The following is a 21,579-nucleotide window of genomic DNA, read 5'->3' on the forward strand; positions in this document are numbered from 1 at the left end:
AAGTGAAACAGCGCTACAGTTGTCGTGTAGATGTGATCTTGGCCTCAGTAGGAATTATTTGGGATTGTTGAAACTAATTTTATGAAGAGCCCTGGAAGCAAGGGAGAGGGGAGGAATCTGTTAACACATCAGCTGAATTTAATCCTATGCCAAGTGGAAGGACAGAGTGATTGCCGTCATCTCTTTCCTCCACTAATACATTGGGTTATGTGGAAATAAAACAGGTGATCAATAGGGTTTCTTGAATTTTTACTTGAAGTGCTATGTAAACTGCAACTTAACTTTGTGCTTGATTTGGTCAACTTTGACTCCATTTTTAAAAAAAATAAAAGGAATTCTAAAAGTTGCTTTGCATATCCCTGGCCCGATAGATAGTTCCAAATATCAAAATCCCAAAATTGGTAGAGAAACTTTCATGGAAAATTAAGATTTACAAGTTTTAATCTGAACCCATATACCTCATCATGCTGAATATTCTTTTTCCATTAAGGTTAATGTACATGAAGAAGGTGGAATAATGGAAGATAATCAAGATAATGACTATACACACAAGTATTGCAGATCAGTCAAATAAATTTGAAGCTGAAGTGAGAGCGAAGAATGGTCAGATAGAAGAGCATGCATGGTGTAAGGCATTAAGTGGTTTGGAAGGTGAAGAATACTCGGTGTGAGAAAACTGAAAAATGAAGAATGAAGAAAAGAAAAAAAGTAAAAGCAAATGAAGTAAATTTAAAAGAAGGTGTCTGGAGAAAGGATACCTAGGCCAAGTAATGTATATAGTCTATTTGTGTCTGTATGCTGCAGTTGTAGTATAAATTGCATGCTAAAATTTATAATCCGATCAATTTATAGAAAAAAGAATTGGAACAAATATTATTTTAGGGAAAATTTAACATTCTAGTTAGGTTAATTGGGGTTTGCTTTATTAGGGAGGTGGTTGAGGAGAAATTAAGTGCTCAGTTTAGAATAAGATGTTTGTCTGATTTGGCTATATTAGGAATTTTACCTGTTCTTCTGTTAACGAAATATCTTGATGCTCTAGAACGGGAGATCAAGATCACGGAGTGCGAGTACAGCTGAACCAGCCAAGTCCAGAAGTCAATCTGAATCTCGTTCTGTGTCAAGAACATCACATCTGTCAGGATCTCGGACATCATTCTCTAGATCTAGATCAAAGTCTAGGTCACGGTGAGTTAAAATACTACAGAAGAGCTTGGATAATGGGTACTTCTCCCTGAAAATTCTTACTGTGAAGTTTACAATCTTCTCTGAACTTGCATGTCATTTAATTCTGTCTTTCAAAAATCCAGATATAATGTTGAACCTATTTTTAAAAAAATTACTAACCACATAATATATTTGGATTTCCAACAGGCTTTTGGCATGGTACAGCTTCATAGACTTGTGACTATGTTCAGAACATGAGGTTAGAGAGCAAGTGGCAGAATAAATAGCAAGCTGACAACAAAACATAAAACAGAGTAGAAGTTAAAGTAGTTGTTGAGATTGGCAAATGGTCAACAGTGCTGTTACAAGGATTAGTGCTGGGGCAACTGTTCACCATTTATATAAACTATTTAGACTCTGGAATTGAAGTACAATTTCAAAATTTGTGGAAGACAAAATGGAGTGTAATTAATGCAGAGAACTATGATGAAATATAGGAAGACATTCAATTATCAAAATGAAGTTCAATATAATTAAGTCCTACCCAATGTTTTTTTTCTCATAAAAGGAAATCTCTGCCACAAAATAATTTTTGTGGTTGTAGATGGTTAGGACAGGAAGTTGGAGGAGTAGGCCATGTGGCCTCTTGAGCCTGCTCTGCTGATCTTCTATCACAACTTTAGCCCACACTTTTCCTGTGTTCCTCGATTTCCTTAGTGTAGAAAAATGTTGATCTCCAATTTGAATATGCTCAACAATTAAGCATCCCTTTGTAGAGAATTTCAAAAACTCTCAACTGGGTGAAAATATTTCTCATCTACATCTGAAATGGCTGAACTCTTATTGCGAGATTGTACCTCTAGTTCTAGACTAACCCGGGGAACCATCCTGCCAGCATCTACCCTATCAAGCCCTTTGAGAATTTTGTATATTTCAATCATATTCATCTACATAAAGCTAAAGCTGAAGTTCAAACCTGGGTTAAAGTCGTCACTTCTAGTGCCACAGATTTCCTCTGTGCATATCTGTTTTTCATTAAAGGAGGTTCTTTATTTTGAATCTTGAAAGTCATCATTCATGTTCATTTATTCTTGATTTCACGTTCATGGGAGATTTTAAATGCTTACAAATTTATGAACATATGATTTAGGAGCAAGGGTAGGCCACTTGGCTCCTTGAGCCTGCGCTGCCATTCAATAAAATTATGGCTGACAGGATTGTAACCTCCACTCCACATTCCCCCCAAATAATCTTTCACCCCCCTGTTTATAAAGAATCTTCCTAGCTCTGCCTTTAAATTATTCAAGAGACTCTGCTTCCACTGTCTTTTGAGGAAGAGTTCCAAAGACTTTCAAGAGAGAAAATAATTCTCATCTGCCTTAAATGGATGACCCCTTATTTTTAAGCAGTGACTCCCTAATTCTAGATTCTCCCAAGAGGAATCACAAGAGGAAACATTCTTTCTACATCCACCCTGTAAACTCCTTCTAAACTCCAACGGATACAAGCCTAGCCTGCCCCATCTTTCCTCGCACGCTAACTGTCCCATTCTAGATATGTTATATTACAATATTACAGATATTGGCACTAAGGGTAAAGTAGTAGCATGGATAGAGGATTGCTTAATTAATAGAAAGCAAAGAGTGGGGATTAATGGGTGTTTCTCTGGTTGGCAATCAGTAGCTAGTGGTGTCTCTCGGGTATCAGTGTTGGGCCCACAATTGTTCACAATTTACATAGATGATTTGGAGTTGGGGACCAAGTGCAATGTGTCCAAGTTTGCCGACGACACTAAGATGAGTGGCAAAGAAAAAAGTGCAGAGGATACTGGAAGTCTGCAGAGGGATTTAGATAGTTTAAGTGAATGGGCTAGGGTCTGGCAGATGGAATACAATGTTGACAAATGTGAGGTTATCCATTTTGGTAGGAATAACAGCAAAAGGGATTATTATTGAAATGCTAAAATATTAATACATGCTGCTGTGCTGAGGGACCTGGGTGTCCTAGTGCATGAGTCGCAAAAAAGTTGGTTTACAGGTGCAACAGGAGATTAAGAAGGTGAATGGAGTTTTGTCCTTCATTGCCAGAGGGATGGAGTTTAAGACTAGGGAGGTTATGCTGCAACTGTACACTGTGCTAGTGAGGCCACATCTGGAGTATTGTGTTCCGTTTTGGTCTCCTTAACTGAGAAAGGATGTACTGGTGTGGAGGGTGTGCAGAGGAGATTCATTAGGTTAATCCCAGAGTTGAGGGTGTTGGATTAGAAGGCGAGGTTGAGTAGACTGCGACTGTACTCGTTGGAATTTAGAAGGATGCGGGGGTGGGTGGGGATCTTGTACAAACCTATAAAATTATGAAGGGAATAGATAGGATAGATGTGGGGAGGTTGTTTCCACTGGCGGGTGAAAGCAGAACTAGGGGGCATAGCCTCAAAATAAGGGGAAGTAGATTTTAGGACCGAGTTTAGGAGGAGCTTCTTCACCCAAAGGGTTGTGAATCTATGGAATTCCCTGCCCAATGAAGCAGTTGAGGTTCCTTCATAAAATGTTTTCAAGATAAAGATAGTTTTTTGAAGAATAAAGGGTTATGGTGTTCGGGCGGGAAAGTGGAGCTGAGGCCACAAAAGATCAGCCATGATCTCATTGAATGGCGGAGCAGGCTCGAAGGGCCAGATGGCCTACTCCTGCTCCTAGTTCTTATTAGTCTGATAAACCTTTTCAGAACTGCTTCCAACCTATTTACAGCCTCCCTTAAATAAGGTGATGAATAGTGTACACAGTACTACAGATGTGGTCAACCTAATGCCTTGTATAACTGATACTTGCCTACCTCCTCGCAATAATGATAACATTCTATTAGCTTTCTTAATTATTTGTTGGACTTCCATTCTAACCTTTTGCGATTCATGCACTAGGACACCCAGCTCCCTCTGCATCTCAGCTCTGCAATCACTCGCTGTTTATATTCTTCCTACCAAAATGGACAATTTCACATTTGCCCACTGACTTGTCTTATCTATTTCCCTTTATAACCTCATGTGCTCTTCACAACTGACTTTCCTACTCATCTTCGTGTAATCAGCAAATTTTGCAACCATGCATTTGGTCTTTATCCAAGTCATATAAATTGCAAAAGGTTGAGGCCGCAGCACTGATCCCTTTGGCACACCACTCATTGTATCATACCAACCAGAAAATTATCCATTTAAGTCTAATCTCACTTTCCTGTCAGCTAGGCATTCTTCCATCCATGTGAATATGTTACCCCCCTACACCATGAGCTTTTATTTTCCTTAATAACCTTTAATTTGACACCGTATCAAGAGTATCAGGAAATGTAAGTACAGTACACCCACCTGTTTCCCTTCATCCACAGCACGTGCTGCTACTTCAAAGAACTCCAACATATTGCTAAACATTGCCCATTCATAAAACCATACTTCAGACATCAATTAGTTTTTTTCCCCCACGCCACTTGTTTGAAGGCATTGATTCCATATTGGTTTGAGTGTTCAAAGGTGCCTGTGTCCTTCCAATATCCTCTTCAAATAACCAATGTTTATGTGCGAACCTTGGGTCAGAGTCCCATAGCAGAATATATCCACATGCCTGATGCTGTCATCATCCACTGCGCCACCGTACTGCCCTTTTCATTTAGTAACTTGTTCAACAAAAGCAGCTTCCACTTCTAACTCTAGTTTTTTTAAGTTGTATAAAATTTCCCGTCCGCATCTCTTCAACCTTTAATATGACTGTTTACCAAAGAATGTGCTTGAATCATTATGCCTAACTCCACACCACTGTCACTTGGTCAGGACAGAAGCAGACCCAACCAGCCCATGCCAGAATTGCGTTTGAACCTCCTTGACTTTCGTCATCTATCAACCTAACCTTCTGTTCCCTTCTAGCTTCCCCTTCAGTGCATCTGTACTATTTGTCTCAACTGTTCATTGTTAGCAAGTTCCACATTCTCTTTAAACCTACCATGTTCCTTGCTCAATGCTACATTATTTGCAGCTTTATGCAATAAGCTATTGGGAGGAAATTTCATCCCTCTTGCTCTGATTTTGCTGTTTAACAAGAGTTATTAATAATCATAATGACTGGCTGCCTAAAATATTTAATTTGTACCCTCTTTGCATTTATTTAAAGCAGTTTACCGTTAATTATGTGTAGTCACTGTTGTAATGTAGGAAAATGATGTAGTTATTGGTCTTTTTGAAACAATTGGCTCCCACTGTCCAGAATGTTTATAATCACCTTTAATTTGGTTCTGTTTAACAGATCAGGCTCTCGGCGGCGCTCCGAGTACTATTCGCGATCCAGATCTCACACTCGGTCATACAGACGAAGACACAGGAGCCGATCTTACTCACCTGTCTATAGGCGTCGGAGAAGCAACAGCCGCTCTCCCATATCGCGAAGACGACGCCATATTGGAAACCGGGTCAGTGTACATTGTCACCCATTGTTTTTTACAATTCATCTATCTAAAGTTTAAATTGCAAAAAAGTTTGTTCTTTAGGAATTCACCTTTTCACTAATAAACATGGATCTTTCATCCAATACTTCTGCATCAGTTCCTCTCAGCAACACAATTCTGTAAAGACACATTTTTGGGTTGTGGGGGCGAAACCCATGCAAACATGGGGCAAATGTGCAAATTCCACATGGACAGTGACCCAGAGCTGGAATCGAACCTGGGACCTCCACGCCGTGAGGTCGCAGTGCTAACCCACTGCGCCACCGTGCTGCCTTGCAACATAATATATTAAAGTAGGTCAGCCATTAAACATCTCATTCCAACTGTGATCCTGACTATCTCTTCCTAAAGCAGGATTTCTGGAACTAATTTTAGTACCCTTATCTTAAGGTAGCAGATGAACATCACAGTGTTTGCTGGTGGCAAATGCAATTCTATCAGGAATGGAAAACATGGCAGACAACTGAGGTAGAGGGAATTTCCTGCATTTCCTCCAGTGCAACCTCCGATTGTACCAATAAGCTGACTGACATTCAACAAGGTTTAATCAGGTGCATTCCCATGCTGGTTTTGATTAGTTTTATTAATGAAAAATGATTTTCTTATTGTAATTTAAAGTAAGTTGCAAAATGAGCTTCCTGAAGGAAAGCATTATTGGAAGGGCACTTTGGAATAACGGAAAAAATAAACTTATGTCCAAGTGCAAGGTATTTTAATCTGTTAATTTTATTACTATGTACAAGCCAGCACTACTCACTTTATTTTGGCTCAGTAAGAAGTCTTACAACACCAGGTTAAAGTCCAACAGGTTTGTTTCAAACACGAGCTTTTGGAGCACTGCTCCTTCCTCAGGTGATTTTGGCTCAGGCATCATATTGTTATCCAACGCCAACCTGGATACCGATCTGCAGGATTGCAGATGTAATCAAGGGTAGTGAGGCTATTGCTGACAAGAGTGGTTAGTAGCTGAAAATTGACTTTAATATCTGCAAACCAGATTTACAGTTCCACAATAGCTATGCATGGAGGGAGGGGAGCATTGTATATTTTCATGTTAATGTCCATATTGTTCCCATTCTAAAATGAAATTTGAAGGTTGTCATTCAACTATGTTTTGGTTTCCTCCCTAGACCAACCCGAATCCTAATAATTGTCTCGGAGTGTTTGGACTGAGCTTGTACACCACTGAACGGGAGCTACGTGAAATATTTTCAAGATACGGGCCACTTGCTGGAATCAATGTTGTCTACGATCAACGGACAGGAAGATCAAGAGGATTTGCTTTTGTCTACTTCGAAAATGTTGAAGACTCTAAAGAAGTATGTTTAAACAGCAATCTGAATACCCATTGGGAGCTGGTTAAGTGTTCTTCTGTTACCACAGTTCACGTTCGGAAGTAACTAAAAGCCTTGCTTTGCTGCTGTTAATCCATCTGAGTTGCAAAGGTTGTGATTTCTGCCTAAGTGAAGCTACATCAAAAGGTTTAAATGTTGCTTTTTCCTAGCTTTTGCTATGAATAGGGTGGTTAAGTCTCTAGTACACAATTTGATAACCTTGCAAAACTCATAAATATAAAATCTATTGCTACAATTTATTCGCAACCTTGAGGTAAACCAACTTGTATACTTAATTGCTAGTAAAAATGTCCATTTCCTGTTCTACTGTTCTACTTTAAGATTCTGGTTTTTGCAAACAAAAATTTAGAGTAGGATAGCCTCGAGTAGCTAGTCCTCCAGTACTTGCTGTGTAGGAGATTCCTTGGCAGCAAAACTGTTTGAGAACTGTTTACAGTATTATCCCACTTTATTTTTCATTCTTTCCTCCAGGCACTGATTGTTGCTTGAGGTACAGTCCTACAGTCAACTACAGTTCTTGGCTATTTTGCCCAAGTAACGTTTCTTTTCACATGTTAAACTAAGAAAGACTAGGTTTTAGAGTGCGTCACAGTCAAACCTTATTCCACATCCCTAATGGAACTCTACTGGCTTGCCATCAGTATTTGGAAACCTGGGACTCGAAGCAATGCTCCCTGTGTGTGTGTTCTGTTAGCACTGTGCAATCCCTGTCATATTCGTGCATAGCTGCATATACACAAATCTTAAAGGGAAAACAATCTATTTGTTGCACTGAGCTGTACGTTCAGATTGCTGCATGACTGCACACCCATAAGCTTAGAGGGGACGTTGTCTGTAAGGCTAACTTTAGTGGATCTGTCTGATAAAATGATGTGCAGATGCTGGCTTCGGACTGGGGTGAGCACAGTAAGAAGTCTTAAAACAACAGGTTAAAGTCCCAACAGGTTTGTTTCGAATCACTAGCTTTTGGAGCACTGCTCCTTCCTCGGGTGAATGAAGAGTTAAGTTCCAGATACATATAGACAAAGTTAAAAATGCAAGGCGATCCTTTGAATGCGAGTCTTTGCAGGTGATTAAGTAGACAGGTCCAAACAGAGCCCCTGGAGAGATGGATAGTTACAGGTTAAAGAGGAGTGAATTGTCTCAAGCCAGGGCAGATGGTAGGATTTTGCAAACACAGGCCAGATGGTGGGGAGTGAATGTAATGTGACATGAATCCAAGGTCCCAGTTGAGGCCGCACTCGGTGTGCGGAACTTGGCTATAAGTTTCTGCTCGGCGATTCTGCATTGTCGTGCGTCCTGAAGGTTGCCTTGTAGAACACTGACCCGAAGATCAGAGGCTGAATGCCCTTGACTGCTGATGTCTTTCCCGAAAGTGTTCTCATTCACCTGAGGAAGGAGCAGTGCTCCAAAAACTAGTGATTCGAAACAAACCTGTTGGACTTCTCACTGTGCTCACCCCAGTCCAACGCCGGCATCTCCACATCATGGCTACCATTGACACCGCAAACTGCCGGCTCAAAGTGGAGAGGATCTGCAAGAAGATTACGCATATAGACACTGACATTAAGTTTCTACAAAGCTGCAAGGAAGCAAAAAAGATCCCGAAAGGGCTACAGATCACAAACCCACTTGAGTTGACCTACAACACAGACTACGCTGGCAGACTCTGCCGTCGCACCTCTCTCACACTCCTCAACCACCTCGTACACCAGCTCTACAGCAGACGCCGCAATCTGGAAACCAAGATAGAGTCCACATTCTCAAATTGCGCTCAGGACGCAGCAGACCAGCTGTGGAACACCGCCAAACAGATAAGACAACAATACTACGCCACCTTTATGCACACCAAGAACAGGATGCATGAGAAACTCGGCATCACCACCAGCAGCAACCATGCCTCCCCCGGTACCACAGTAGAAAACAATACAGGGAAATCTATTGTCAACTTGTCGGACTACACCCTTCATCCAGACGAAATCTAAATCCTCAGCAGAGGGCTCAATTTCTGCACCACCACCAAAATGGACCCAATCAGTCTCGCGGCAGACACAGAGGAATTCATCAGGCGAATGAAGCTCCGGGAGTTCTTCCACAGACCCCAAGAAGCCAAAAGCGAACCTGATGAGACAATGAACCGGAGCAGTGGACCGAGAGATCTGCGGTGCGGCAACCCAAGAGGAAAGAGTTGAATTGGACCCCTCCGGAAGGCAGCTGCCCTAGACTCGACGTGTATGCTCAAGCCGTCAGCAGTCGCATCAATGCCAGATTCATCAGTCGCATTCACAAGACAGCCCCGAACGTCACCCAAGCACAATGCAACGCCATCCGCGCTCTCAAGATCAACCGCAACCTTGTTATCAAACCAGTAGACAAAGGAGGGGCCACTGTCAAACTGAACAGAACAGACAACTGCAAAGAAGTGTACCGACAACTTAACAACCAGGTACGCTACAGACAGTTACCCGCAGATCCGACCAAGGAACACACCCGCCAACTTAACAGACTGATCAAAACCTTGGATCCAGACCTTCAGAGCACGCTACGTGCTCTCATCCCATGTACTCCCCACTTTGGAGATCTATACTGCCTCCTGAAAATACACGAGGCCGACACACCAGTCCTATCATATCAGGCAATGGGACCCTGTGTGAGAACCTCTCTGACTACATCGAGGGCATCTTCAAACACATCGTACAAGGAACGCCCAGCTTCTGTCGCGATACGACTGAATTTTTACAGAAACTCAGCACCCATGGACCAGTTGAACCAGGAACATTCCTTGTCACAATGGATATCTCGGCACTCTACATCAGCATCCCCTATGACAACGGCATTGCTGCAACAGCCTCAGTACTCAACACCGACAACTGCCAATCTCCAGATGCAATTCTGCAACTCATCCGCTTCATTCTGGAATACAACGTCTTCACCTTCAACAAGTTCTTCATCCAGACACACAAAACAGCCATGGAGACCAAATTCACACCTCCAATATGCCAATATCTTCATGCACAAGTTTGAACAAGACCTCTTCACCGCACGGGACCTTCAAACGACATTATACACCAGATACATCAATGAAATTTGTTTCCTTTGGACCCACGGTGAAGAATCACTGAAACGACTACACTATTACATCAATAAGTTCCATCCCACCATCAGACTCACCATGGACTACTCTCCAGAATCGGTTGCATTCTTGGACACACGCATCTCCATCAAGGATGGTCACCTCAGCGCTTCACTTTACCGCAAGCCCATGGAATACCTCATGATGCTCCACTTCTCCACCTTCCACCCTCAACACATTAAAGAAGCCATCCCCTATGGACAAGCACTCCGTATGCAGAGTAGCTGCTCCAACGAGGAGGAGCGTAACAAACATTTACAGATGCTGAAAGATGGCCTCGTACAAATGGGATATGGCGCTCATCTCATCGATCAACATTTCCAACGCGCCACTGCAAAAAAACCACACCAATCTTCTCAGAAGACAAACACGGGACACAACCGACCGAATACCCTTTGTCGTCCAGTACATCTCCGGAACGGAGAAACTACAACATCATCTTCGCAGCCTTCAAGACGTCATCGATGAAGATAAACATCTTGCCAAGGTCATCCCCCCACCCCCACTACGTGCCTTCAAACAAACGTGCAACTTCAAACAAACCATTGTTTGCAGCAAACTACCCAGCCTTAAGAACAGCGACCACGACACCACACAACCCTGCCATGGCAGTCTCGGCAAGCCGTGCCAGATCATTGACGTGGATACCACCATTACACACGAGAACACCACCCACCAGGTACGTGGTACATACTAGTGCGACTCGGCCAACGTTGTCTACCTCATACGCTGCAGGAAAGGATGTCCCTAAGCATGGTACATTGGCGAGACCATGCAGACCCTGCAAATGGACATCGAGTGACAATCTCCAGGCAGGAATGTTCCCTTCCAGTTGGGGAACACTTCAGCAGACAAGGTCATTCAGCCTCTTGATCCTCGGGTAAGCGTTCTACAAGGCGGCCTTCAGGACGTGCGACAAAGCAGAATCGCCGAGCAGAAACTTGTAGCCAAGTTCCGCACACATGAGTACAGTCTCAACCAGGACCTTGGATTCATGTCGCATTACATTCACTCCCCACCCATCTGGGCTTGCGAAATCCTACCTTCTGCCCTGGCTTGAGACAATTCACACCTCCTTTAACCTGTGATTATCCCCCTCTCCAGGGGCTCCGTCTGGACCTGTATACTTAATCACCTGCAAAGACTCACATTCAAAGGATCGTCTTGCACTTTTGACTTTGATATTCTGGAATTTACCTCTTCATTTACCTGAGGAAGGAGCAGTGCTCTGTAAGCTAGTGATTCGAAACAAACCTGTTGGACTTTAACCTGGTGTTGTAAGACTTCTTACTGTCTGATACAAGGCTTGTATTGAATCTTGAAAACTTAGTACAGAACCAAGTAATGTCCTTGTACACCAGAACATCATAGGAGTTGTACAGTTTTCAAGTTCAATATTGCCTGTTGCTAGCTCATTCTTGAGTAACATCCCTTTCCACCATTTGAAACTAGACTAGTATGTAACCACAGTTCACCATTTGATGTTTCCAACTGCTCACTGGAGCAATAGCTTTTCCTCTTGCCAAGTTGATGCCCAGGCATTGGCCAATTCTACTAGGATTCTCTCAATCACCTGGAAGCCTGTTGGTATCTCATTTGAAACTGGCACAGCTCTGAAAATGGGTCCACAGCCCAGGGAATAGTGCAAGGATATGCTGGTGAAGAAGAAATTATCTATCCTTTTTATAAAAAAAAAAAATTATTATTTGAGTTTTCGATAATGCAAAATCACATGGACATGTCTAGTAACTCTTGAGATTAACCATAGGAACTATGGAAATATGTGAACCCTGCATTGTCGTGTAGAATATTAGCATAAAAAAACAGTGCCATAGTCTGCAGCTCTTGTCAATTCTTCTTTAATTTTGCCAGGGTGCACCTGAAACAGAAAAAAATCATATCATAAAATGGTGGCAATGTAGTTGTTCAGTGGCTAAATACATCAACTGGTATGACTGAAGAGTGTCCAACATTCCATCTAGCCCAGGGGTGAAGTACCTGGCTTATTTCTTCTTCTTGGCACAGGAATATTGGAACCCCAGAGATCATTAAGGACCTTAAATAAGTACATTTAAAATAGTGGTTATGTTACTGGAATGGTATTCCGAGGCATTGACTACTTCCAGAGAATCAGAGCTTGAATCCCATCGGAATAATTTGAAACCTTTAATTTTGTTAATATTTGGAAATAAATTGCCAGTATCAATAAAAGTGACCATGAATCTGTTGAATTACTGTATATGTCCATTTCTGTCTAGAGTATGTGACTTCATGGTGCTGAGGACCCCAGTTCAATCCTGGCGCTGGATCACTGTCTGTGTGGAGTTTGCACATTCCCCTGTGTCTGCGTGGGTGTCCACCCCCACAACCCAATGAAGTGCAGGGTAGTTGAATTGGCCATGCTAAATTGCCCCTTAATTTGGAAAAAAATGAATTGGGTACATTTTAAAAATAAATTGCCCCTTAATTTGGAAAAAAATGAATTGGGTACATTTTAAAAATAAAAATAAATTATGTGACTGCAGTCCCACACCAATGTTATTGACTAGTAAATGCCCTTGAGTATTGGTAGCAATGACCGCAGAAAGTCCTGTCTTCACATAGAGGATAACAATCCATTGTGTTGTGTGGCACTGCCACCGTGCAAAATGGGATAGACTTTGAACAGAACTAACAACTCTCGACTGGGCAACTCTCGACTGGGCAGCCATCAGAATTGTACACAAACTGTAACCTTATGGCCCGCATATCTCCCAGCAAGCCAGGGGAATCAACCTTGGTTCAATGAAGCATGCAGGAGAGCACTATCAACATCCTGAGGTTTACCGCTGACAAGAAACTGAACTGGAGGACAGCACAGTAGCGCAATGGTTAGCACTGCTGCCTTGGGCGCCGAGGTCCCAGATTAGATTTGGCTCTGGTTCACTGTCCGTGTGGGACATTCTTCCCGTGTTTGTGTGGGTTTCACCCCCACAACTCAAAAGATGTGCAGGGTAGGTGGATTGGCCAAGCTAAATTGCCCCTTAATTGTAAAAAAAATTAATTGGTTACTCTAAATTAAAAAAAAAAAAAAAGAAACTGAACTGGACTACAAGAGCAGGTCTGAGGCTAGGAATCCTGTGGTGTGTAACTCACCGTCTCACTCTCCAAAGCCTGTCCACCATCTTATGTACAAGACACCAGTCAGGATTGTGATTAAATATTCTCTCCAATCATCTGGATGAGTGCAGCTCCAACAGCACCAAGCAGGACTGATGAACAGTGCTAGCAGTGTGTACCATCTACAAGTTGCACTGTAGGAACTTATCGAGGCTCCTAAGGCAGCACCTGCCAAAGCCATGACTGCTACCATCTAGAAAGATTTGGGTAGCAGATACCTGGGAACACCACCACCTAGTGATTTCCCTCCAAGTTACTCACACCTTGCCATGGAAATATATCGCCGTTTCTTCACTGACGGGGTCAAAATGCTCCATTGAGGCAGCACGGTAGCATAGTGGTTAGCACAATTGCTTCACAGCTCCAGGGTCCCAGGTTCGATTCCCAGCTTGGGTCACTGTCTGTGCGAAGTCTGCACGTTATCCCCGTGTGTGCGTGGGTTTCCTCCGGGTGCTTCGGTTTCCTCCCACAGTCCAAAGATGTGCAGGTTTGGTGGATTGGCCATGCAAAATTGCCCTTGGTGTCTAAAATTGCCTTTCGTGTTGGGTTGGGTTATGGGGATAGTGGGGATGTGGGCTTGGGTAGGGTGCTCTTTCCAAGAGCCGGTGCAGTCTTGATGGGCCAAATGGCCTTCTGCACTGTAAATTCTGAGATTCCTAGCAGCACTGTTGATGTACCTCCACCACTGGGATTGCAGTGGTTTAAGAAGACAGTTCATCACCACTTTTTCTCAAGGGCAACTAGGGATGGACAATAAATGCTACCCTAGCCAACAATGTCCACATCCTGTAAATAAAAGAAGCATCCTAAGAAGTTTTAAAAACAAATTCTGTCTAGATTGTGGGTCAAATGGAATCTTGTTGGTATATATAACTCTGCCTTGTGTGATTCAATTAATCTGTCCAGTGAACTTCTGGTTAACACTAGGTGAGCACTTGCAACGTCATAGCATACAAGGCTGCAGACAAGTGCTGGAAAATGGGAATAGACTAGACAAGTGCTTCATAGCCAGTGCAGGCACGATGAGTCGAAGGGCCCCTCTTTGTGCTGTGGCTATATCTGTTGGCACAGTCAGTCCCTCATAGGATGGTGACAGTGCTGCCTCAACTCCAGGGACCTGTGTTTCATTCTAGCCATGGGTGACCGTCTGTGTGGAGTTTGCACCTTCTCCACGTGTGCGTGGGTTTCTTCCAGGTCCTCCAGTTTCCTACCACAGTCCAAAGATGTGCAGGCTGGGTGGGGTTATGGGGTTACAGGGAGAGGGTGGGGTGAGGACCTAGATTGGGTCCTCTTTCGGAATGACGGTGCAAACCTGATGGACTGAATGGTCTCCTTCTGCACTGTAGGCATTCTATGGATTCTCACACTAAGTCATTGGGACATTCGTAATAAAAACAGCTCACTTAAAAGAATGCTAACTTTGCAGCACTGCACACGTTAACAAGCATGATGTGTGCCCAATCTTATTGAAACACTGAACACGGATCAATTTTGTTTTATGAGTCCGGATTAATTTGTTTTTATAAGAGTCCCAATTTTTTTTTTCCAATTAAGGGGCAATTTAGCCCCTTTAGCCCAATTCACCTACTCTGCACATGTTTGGGTTGTGTGGGTGAGACCCACACACACCAGGGAGAGTGTGCAAACACCAGTCAGACAGTGACCCGGGGCCAGGATCGAACCAGTGTCCTCGATGCCATGAGGCAGCAGTGCTAACCACTGCACCTCAGTGTCTCCCTCTGAACACTGATTAATAAAAGCAAAATATTGTGGATGCTGGAAACCTGAAATAAAAACAGGAACTATTGGGAATACTCATCCGGTCTGGCACCACCTATATAAGAGAAACAAGTCCATATAAGTTCAGAGCTGGAGAGGTTTAGGAAGAGAAATGGTACTGAATGAGTACAAAAGCTCTTGGATTGGGTGGGGGGGGGGGGGGGTTCTCAGGTTGTTGCAAAGTGGAGCTTCCTAAAGCAGCAGATTGGGACAGTGGTTAGCACTGCTGCCTCACTGCGCTGAGGAGCTGGGTTTAATCCTGGCCCCGGACTCGCTGTCCTTGTGGAGTTTTCACATTCTCCCTGTGTCTGTGTGGGTCTTACCTCCACGACCCAAAGATGTGCAGGCTAGGTAAATTGGCCGCACTAAATTGCCCCTTAATTGGAAGAATTAAAAAAGGTGGAGTTTCCTGATTGGATATCATGGCTGAATATTTTTTGATTGCCGACGTTTATCTCTTCACCATTCAACATTGCTTGAAATGAAAAATGAAATGAAAATTGCTTATTGTCACGAGTAGGCTTCAATGAAGTTACTGTGAAAAGCCCCTAGTTGCCGCATTCCGGCGCCTGTTCGGGGAGGCTGGTACGGGAGGGCTGGGAGGACATGGCTCGTCCTCTAGAGAGGATAAACAGTAACACTAGCTGAGCCTTACAGTGAAGTAAGATATCTGCACATATTGAGTGCCAATAATTAGGGTCTACTACAAGGTGCAGCTTTCCCCTCGTGCTCTCGTATTTTAACCTTCACATTTGGACAGCAGTTAGTTCCAAGTCTCCTTCCAAAAATACTTTTTTAAAAAAATATAGATTACAGTTGGAGTTGCCTGACTAGGTGGGGGAAAAGCGACAAAATGGTAACCGTTAACTGTTGCAATATTTTCCTGTATGCTATCTGATTTGCTGACATGAGCAGCTTGTATTTTATCTGTGGGGGAGAAAGATTGTAGAAAACAAGTCACGGATGAGGAGCGAAGCTGAAGTGGAACCAAGAAGCAAGTAACAGGCCCTGGTGTGTTTTGTTAGAGGGAAATAATCACACAGACTAATTTTGCTCTTTTCATGAAGATTTGAACAGGATCCAGAGTTAATAAATTTATGTATTTGGTCGGTCTACTTTGTTATAATTGTCATCAGGGTTATAAACCCCCATCAGGTGTTTTTGGATTTTAGTAGATTTAGGTATTTTTTAAATGTCATAACCTTCATGGAAAATTAGGTAGTGAACAGCTAATGTCAGAAGATGGAAAGGCTCAGTTGTTCACGTCCACATAAGAAAAGAAGAAGCGGTTCTGTGGTTTATTTTTGTAGTGTCTGCAGTTTTGGAACATTTTGTGTTGTAGTTGGCAACATTTTCAGCATTTCCGTATTTTTATAAAATTTGTGTAGACAGACTGCTAAACTGTTTCAACCAACTTGTGGAATTCCAGGCTTCCACATTTAATCAAGAGAAGTAGATATCTAGATTATTAGATGTTTTCTTACTAATGTGTGCTCAACATAAATTGTTTCATCCACATTAATATATCCTTCCAGTGCAATAGATAAATTACAAAATCCCTGTCTGCCATATTACAGTTTATTTAATCTAATTTTAAATCACGCAGTGTATGCTTTTGGTGTAGGAGGTAGACGACAGTGACGACCGTCTAACAAGATATACTAGGTGGAATTTGAAACTGCAGTCTCTTGAGAATCCATTTCTAAACTTCTAAATCGATTTCTTGGGTCTCATCTCTTTCCCCCCCCCCCCCCCCCCCCTCCCCTCCTCTCCCCCCATTTTTATGGGAAAGAGCAATTTGGCTTAATTAAATGGTTTCTGGGTGGCACACATTGTGGCTATAAATAAATGGCTTTATTCTTAAATTTCCAATTTTGTGCAACCTTGTAATTCAACAAATGTCATGCTTTTCAACTGCACCAAAAGTAAAACTCGGGTGCTGCGTACTTTTGGCAGGCGAGAGATAACATAAAGAATTAAATGAAAACTGCTTATTGTCACAAGTAGGCTTCAAATGAAGATACTGTGAAAAGCCCCTAGTCGCCACATTCTGGCGCCTGTTCGGGGAGGCTGGTACGGGAATCGAACCGTGCTGCTGGCCTGCCTTGGTCTGCTTTCAAAGCCAGCTATTTAGCCCTGTGCTAAACCAGCCCCTAATGCTAAACCAGCCCTTAATTAGCACTGCAGCTTATAGTTTTGACAGCATGTTATGCCCAAAATGTTAACCTAACTTTTCTCTCTACCTGTGTGTTTCCAAAATCTTGTTTATTGTTAATGATAATTGTTAATTGGTATTTTGTAGTTAGCTGCAGGATCAATTCCAGCCACAGTGGCACCCTGTTCCTCAGCTGCAGCTGACTGATGATAGAGTTTGTTCAGAAAATGCAGTAGTTAAATTTGAATTATTGGAATAAATTTTGAGTGAGTTATCTGAAAGTAAACTTTGAGTGTAGAGACTCCACATACTAATAAATATTAAATCAAAACTTGGTAAATTTGCAAAATAACCAACCAGCCTAAGTGGGATTTACAGGTTTTTTAAAAAAAGTTAATCGCCAAGCTCAAAACCTTTGTTGCAAATCAAGACTTGGTGAAAAACAGCATCAAAGTAATGCTTAATTTATTTTTCACAGGCAAAGGAACGTGCTAATGGGATGGAACTTGATGGCCGACGCATTAGGGTAGATTATTCCATTACAAAACGACCCCACACTCCAACTCCAGGAATCTACATGGGCAGACCAACAACGTGAGCTCATTCTTTTTTCATTTAAAACCTATTTTTTTTGCACAGTACTTCTTTTTATCATAGTTACTGAATTGTGCACATGTCCCCATTTGTTGACATTTACAGAAGTGTTGGTTCTTCTCCTTACTATGACTCTTACAGTGATCGATATGATGACCGGGATCACAGGTAATGTTTGATTCAAACTCGATACAGCCTATTCATGAACTTTATTTCCAGTAGTTTGTACATTGCAGCACTAGCCTTTCATTAATCTGACTCTGGCTGTGACCCTTCCATTACTCCACACTTGAATTCCCTTCCTAAGTGTGTTTGCCTTGCTGATTTTCTTGCCACCTTCAAAACCATTCTGAAATCTGTCTCTTTATTAACGTCTTTGGTAACCTCCCTCAACCCTTCTCCTAATCCTATCCCTATCTAAGTGGACTACCCCTCCACTTTAGTAGAGCTCCATGTTGAAGATGCTTTATATATGCCTGTTGTTCCAAATAAATTTTAATTTGAAGGAACTAAGATAATTAATTGGATCATTAGATTTTGTAGGACTTCATTAACTGTTGTCTATACTTTGTCAATGTCTAAACTTAAATTCCAATGCTATCTTGGCCACTTTGCTATTCCGTAACTCTCATCTTATCCCAAACTCTGCTGCCCTGTACTGTTAGTGTTGTCCTTGCTCTCTCCACCATTTTTCTTCAAAACACCAATTAACCTTAAACTATTTTACCAAGCGTTTGGTTATTTATCCTATTACCTCCTTCTGTGGCGTGAACAATTTTGGTTAATGTTCCTATAAAGTACTTTTATCGCATTATGGGTGCAAGTTGTTACAGACCTTTTTAAAAATAAAATAAATAGTATCCAATTATTTTTTCCAATTAAGGGGCAATTTAGCATGGCCAATCCACCTACCTTGCACATCTTTGGGTTGTGGGTTGAAACCCATGAAGACACAGGGAGAACGTGCAAACTCCACACAGACCAGACAGTGGGCCGGGATCAAACCCGAATCCTCAGTACCTTAGGCAGCGGTGCTAACCACTGTGCCACCATGCCACTAAGTTGTTGCAGACCTGCATTATTTCTTTTTTTTTTAATCTGGAGTACCCAATTCATTTTTCCAATTAAGGGACAATTTAGCGTGGCCAACCCACCTAGCCTGCACATCTTTGGGTTGTAGGGGCGAAACCCACGCAAACACGGAATATGTGTAAGCTCCACATGGACAATGACCCAGAGCCGGGATTGAACCAGGGACCTTGGTGCCATGAGGCAGCAGTGCTAACCACTGCACCACCGTGCTGCCCTACATTATTTCTTGATCTACAATTTAAAATTTTCATCCTTATGTGTATGTACCGTCATGGTCAGGGCTGGTTTAGCTTACGAGGCTAAATCGCTGGCTTTCCAAGCAGGCCAGCAGCACGGTTCGATTCCCGTACCAGCCTCCCCGGACAGGCGCCGGAATGTGGCGACTAGGGGCTTTTCACAGTAACTTCATTGAAGCCTACTCGTGACAATAAGCGATTTTCATTTCATGTATTTTTAAAATAAATTTAGAGTACCCAATTATTTTTTTTATCCAAGTAAGAGACAATTTAGCATGGCCAATCCACCAACCTTGCACATCTTTGGGTTGTAGGGGTGAGACCCTCGCAAGCGTGGGGAGAATGTGCAAACTACACAGAGACAGTGACACGGAGCCAGGCTAAGTCATGTTTATATACCTCCATGGCCTAAGCCATCTTTTCCAAGGGCTCACAGTTCTCCTGGAACACTCAATTTCTCCAGCTTTGGCCGCTTCTGCTCTCTTATTTTGTCCCACTATTACCAGCTTTACCTTCAGCCATCGGTCTCCACAGTCCAGCATTCCCTTCCAAACCCTGTCTGCAATATACACTTCCCTTTTCCTTTAAGACTTAACTTGCTGTTAAATCTGCATTCTTAAATCAATTTCTTGTTTACCCCTTCTAATTTCCCTTTGGTTCAGTCATGCCTTGAGCGTTATGCTACATTAAAGGCACGCACAATGTAAGTTGTTGAAATTAATCATAATGACTCATTCTATCAAAAGCGTATAATACAATATGATACCATATGGGTTAATTTTCACTTCATAATAGTTAGGTGAAGCTCTGGCTACATGTCAGAGCTACTCAGTTCAACCTTCATACTGGCTTGCAATATTAAATATTGGAAATTAAATGCGTTTTCACCTTCAATCAAACCTGGGCTGCGAGTATTCTTAAATGCTGAATTAAGGAAAAATTATGAAAAAGTAACATACATTAAAGTTTATTATTGTAACAATATAGTAACTAGTGAATATTGTTAAATTTCTAACAAATGGATGTGGGCAGTTCCTTTTCAGCTTTGTTCTTGTTTTTGTGTTTGATGCAGTGAGGTTGAGTGTTGATGGTAATCAAAGTCCTCGCTGTATTCTGGATTTCTTTTAAGTAAATTGTTTGTGTTCTTCCTAGAAAACATTCACCGTCACCCTATCACAGAAGATACAGATCTCGGTCTCGTTCTTACACCCCGCGTAAGTGTTGAGCCCTGTAATTTCCCTCCTGTCTTGCAAAACCTTTTTTTAAAATCACCACATTTTGTTTAAAATTATGTGTTATTTTCTCTCTGCAGGTCGATACTGATGAAACCAAGTAATTCTTACCAGTTTAAAATGGATGGGAACTTTTTCAAACCTACAGGGATTTTTTAAAAACTAAAATGAGAATTCTTGGGCATTGTAGTGCTTTTTAAAAGTTTTTTTTATTTTAAGCAAAGCCCTATAATCAGAAGTAGTCTCTCATTTTAAGAAATTGTAGTTTTCTTAGTGCCTCACTAAGTCATATTCCTTTTATGGTGAGAAGGAATGTATCTTTTTAATGGGAGACCTACAATCCAGTATTGTGTTATATCAAATCTGTTACTGCAGTCAAATGATTTCTGGTACATATGTACTCATTACTTTGAAATATTAAGCAAGGTGTCTTGACTTTTTGTGTAAAATGTTTGATTATGCATACTTTATAAAGAAAGATTCAGTTGTAAAGCTGCTTTGTGGAAAGTGATGACATGCAATAAATGTCTCAGACACGGAATGTATGACCTGTTTCCTTATGCTGAATAGGCAGCTGCAGCTTGTTGAAAGTACCGGAACAGCACTTTAAGAACCTAATCATGTGACCTTTGTACATATGCCATTCACTGTTTAAGTTTGTAGAAGGTGCATAGAGTGGCGAGGAGGAGGAGCCTGTTTTTATTGGGCTGAAATATTTAATGCAAATTTTAAACTGCTAATCCAGAAATTTGGGCTCCACCTCTCCAATCCCCCCAACATGACTCAATATTGGTTTACTGAGAGTAGCTGAGTGCCTCAACTCGGCAAACACCTGGAGTCGATTTGTTAATCGATATTGGGTTAATAGACTACAACAGGGTGAAAGTGTAAACATCCCTCTAACACCAGGAGAAGGTTGGTGGGGTAGCAGTGTGAGAAATTGCCAAAGTTTTCCTCCACTGTGGGTGTGTGTGGGGTGTGTATGATTTTAAATGTAGTAAGCAATTTTTTGAGGCAAATAGTTATGTTTGTATTCTGTCCCTAAGATTTGAGGCTGTAACTTGGCTTGCATGAAAATCCATTTAAAATGCTGTAAGGCCAATTGGGATGATCCAAAACTAGAGGTCTTGCTAATAAATCTAAAGAAGGAATTCAGAAGAAACTTAGTATGGATAGAATGTGGAACTGGCTACCA

The 21,579-nt window shown here is 41.9% G+C and overlaps 1 protein-coding gene across 6 annotated transcripts in view; it reads left to right on the forward strand.

Moving 5' to 3' along the window:
- LOC119954543 (transformer-2 protein homolog alpha-like) overlaps nt 1–20,925 on the forward strand; it is a 31,541-nt gene extending 10,616 nt beyond the window's left edge. For 2 of the 6 annotated variants that reach the window (XM_038779857.1, XM_038779858.1), the window contains 8 exons: nt 491–723; nt 1,043–1,188; nt 5,451–5,613; nt 6,780–6,968; nt 17,709–17,824; nt 17,930–17,992; nt 20,305–20,366; nt 20,465–20,925. In XM_038779857.1, the coding sequence (XP_038635785.1) occupies nt 691–723; nt 1,043–1,188; nt 5,451–5,613; nt 6,780–6,968; nt 17,709–17,824; nt 17,930–17,992; nt 20,305–20,366; nt 20,465–20,475 (783 nt within the window). In that variant the 5' untranslated portion in view covers nt 491–690 and the 3' untranslated portion in view covers nt 20,476–20,925. The remainder of the gene's footprint in view (nt 1–490; nt 724–1,042; nt 1,189–5,450; nt 5,614–6,779; nt 6,969–17,708; nt 17,825–17,929; nt 17,993–20,304; nt 20,367–20,464) is intronic. The other 4 variants (XM_038779859.1, XM_038779860.1, XM_038779856.1 and 1 more) reach the window with 4 other exon arrangements.
- The last annotated feature ends 654 nt before the right edge of the window (nt 20,926–21,579 follow it).

This window comes from Scyliorhinus canicula, chromosome 19, assembly GCF_902713615.1.
Source record: "Scyliorhinus canicula chromosome 19, sScyCan1.1, whole genome shotgun sequence".
Taxonomy (NCBI): Eukaryota; Metazoa; Chordata; class Chondrichthyes; order Carcharhiniformes; family Scyliorhinidae; genus Scyliorhinus; species Scyliorhinus canicula.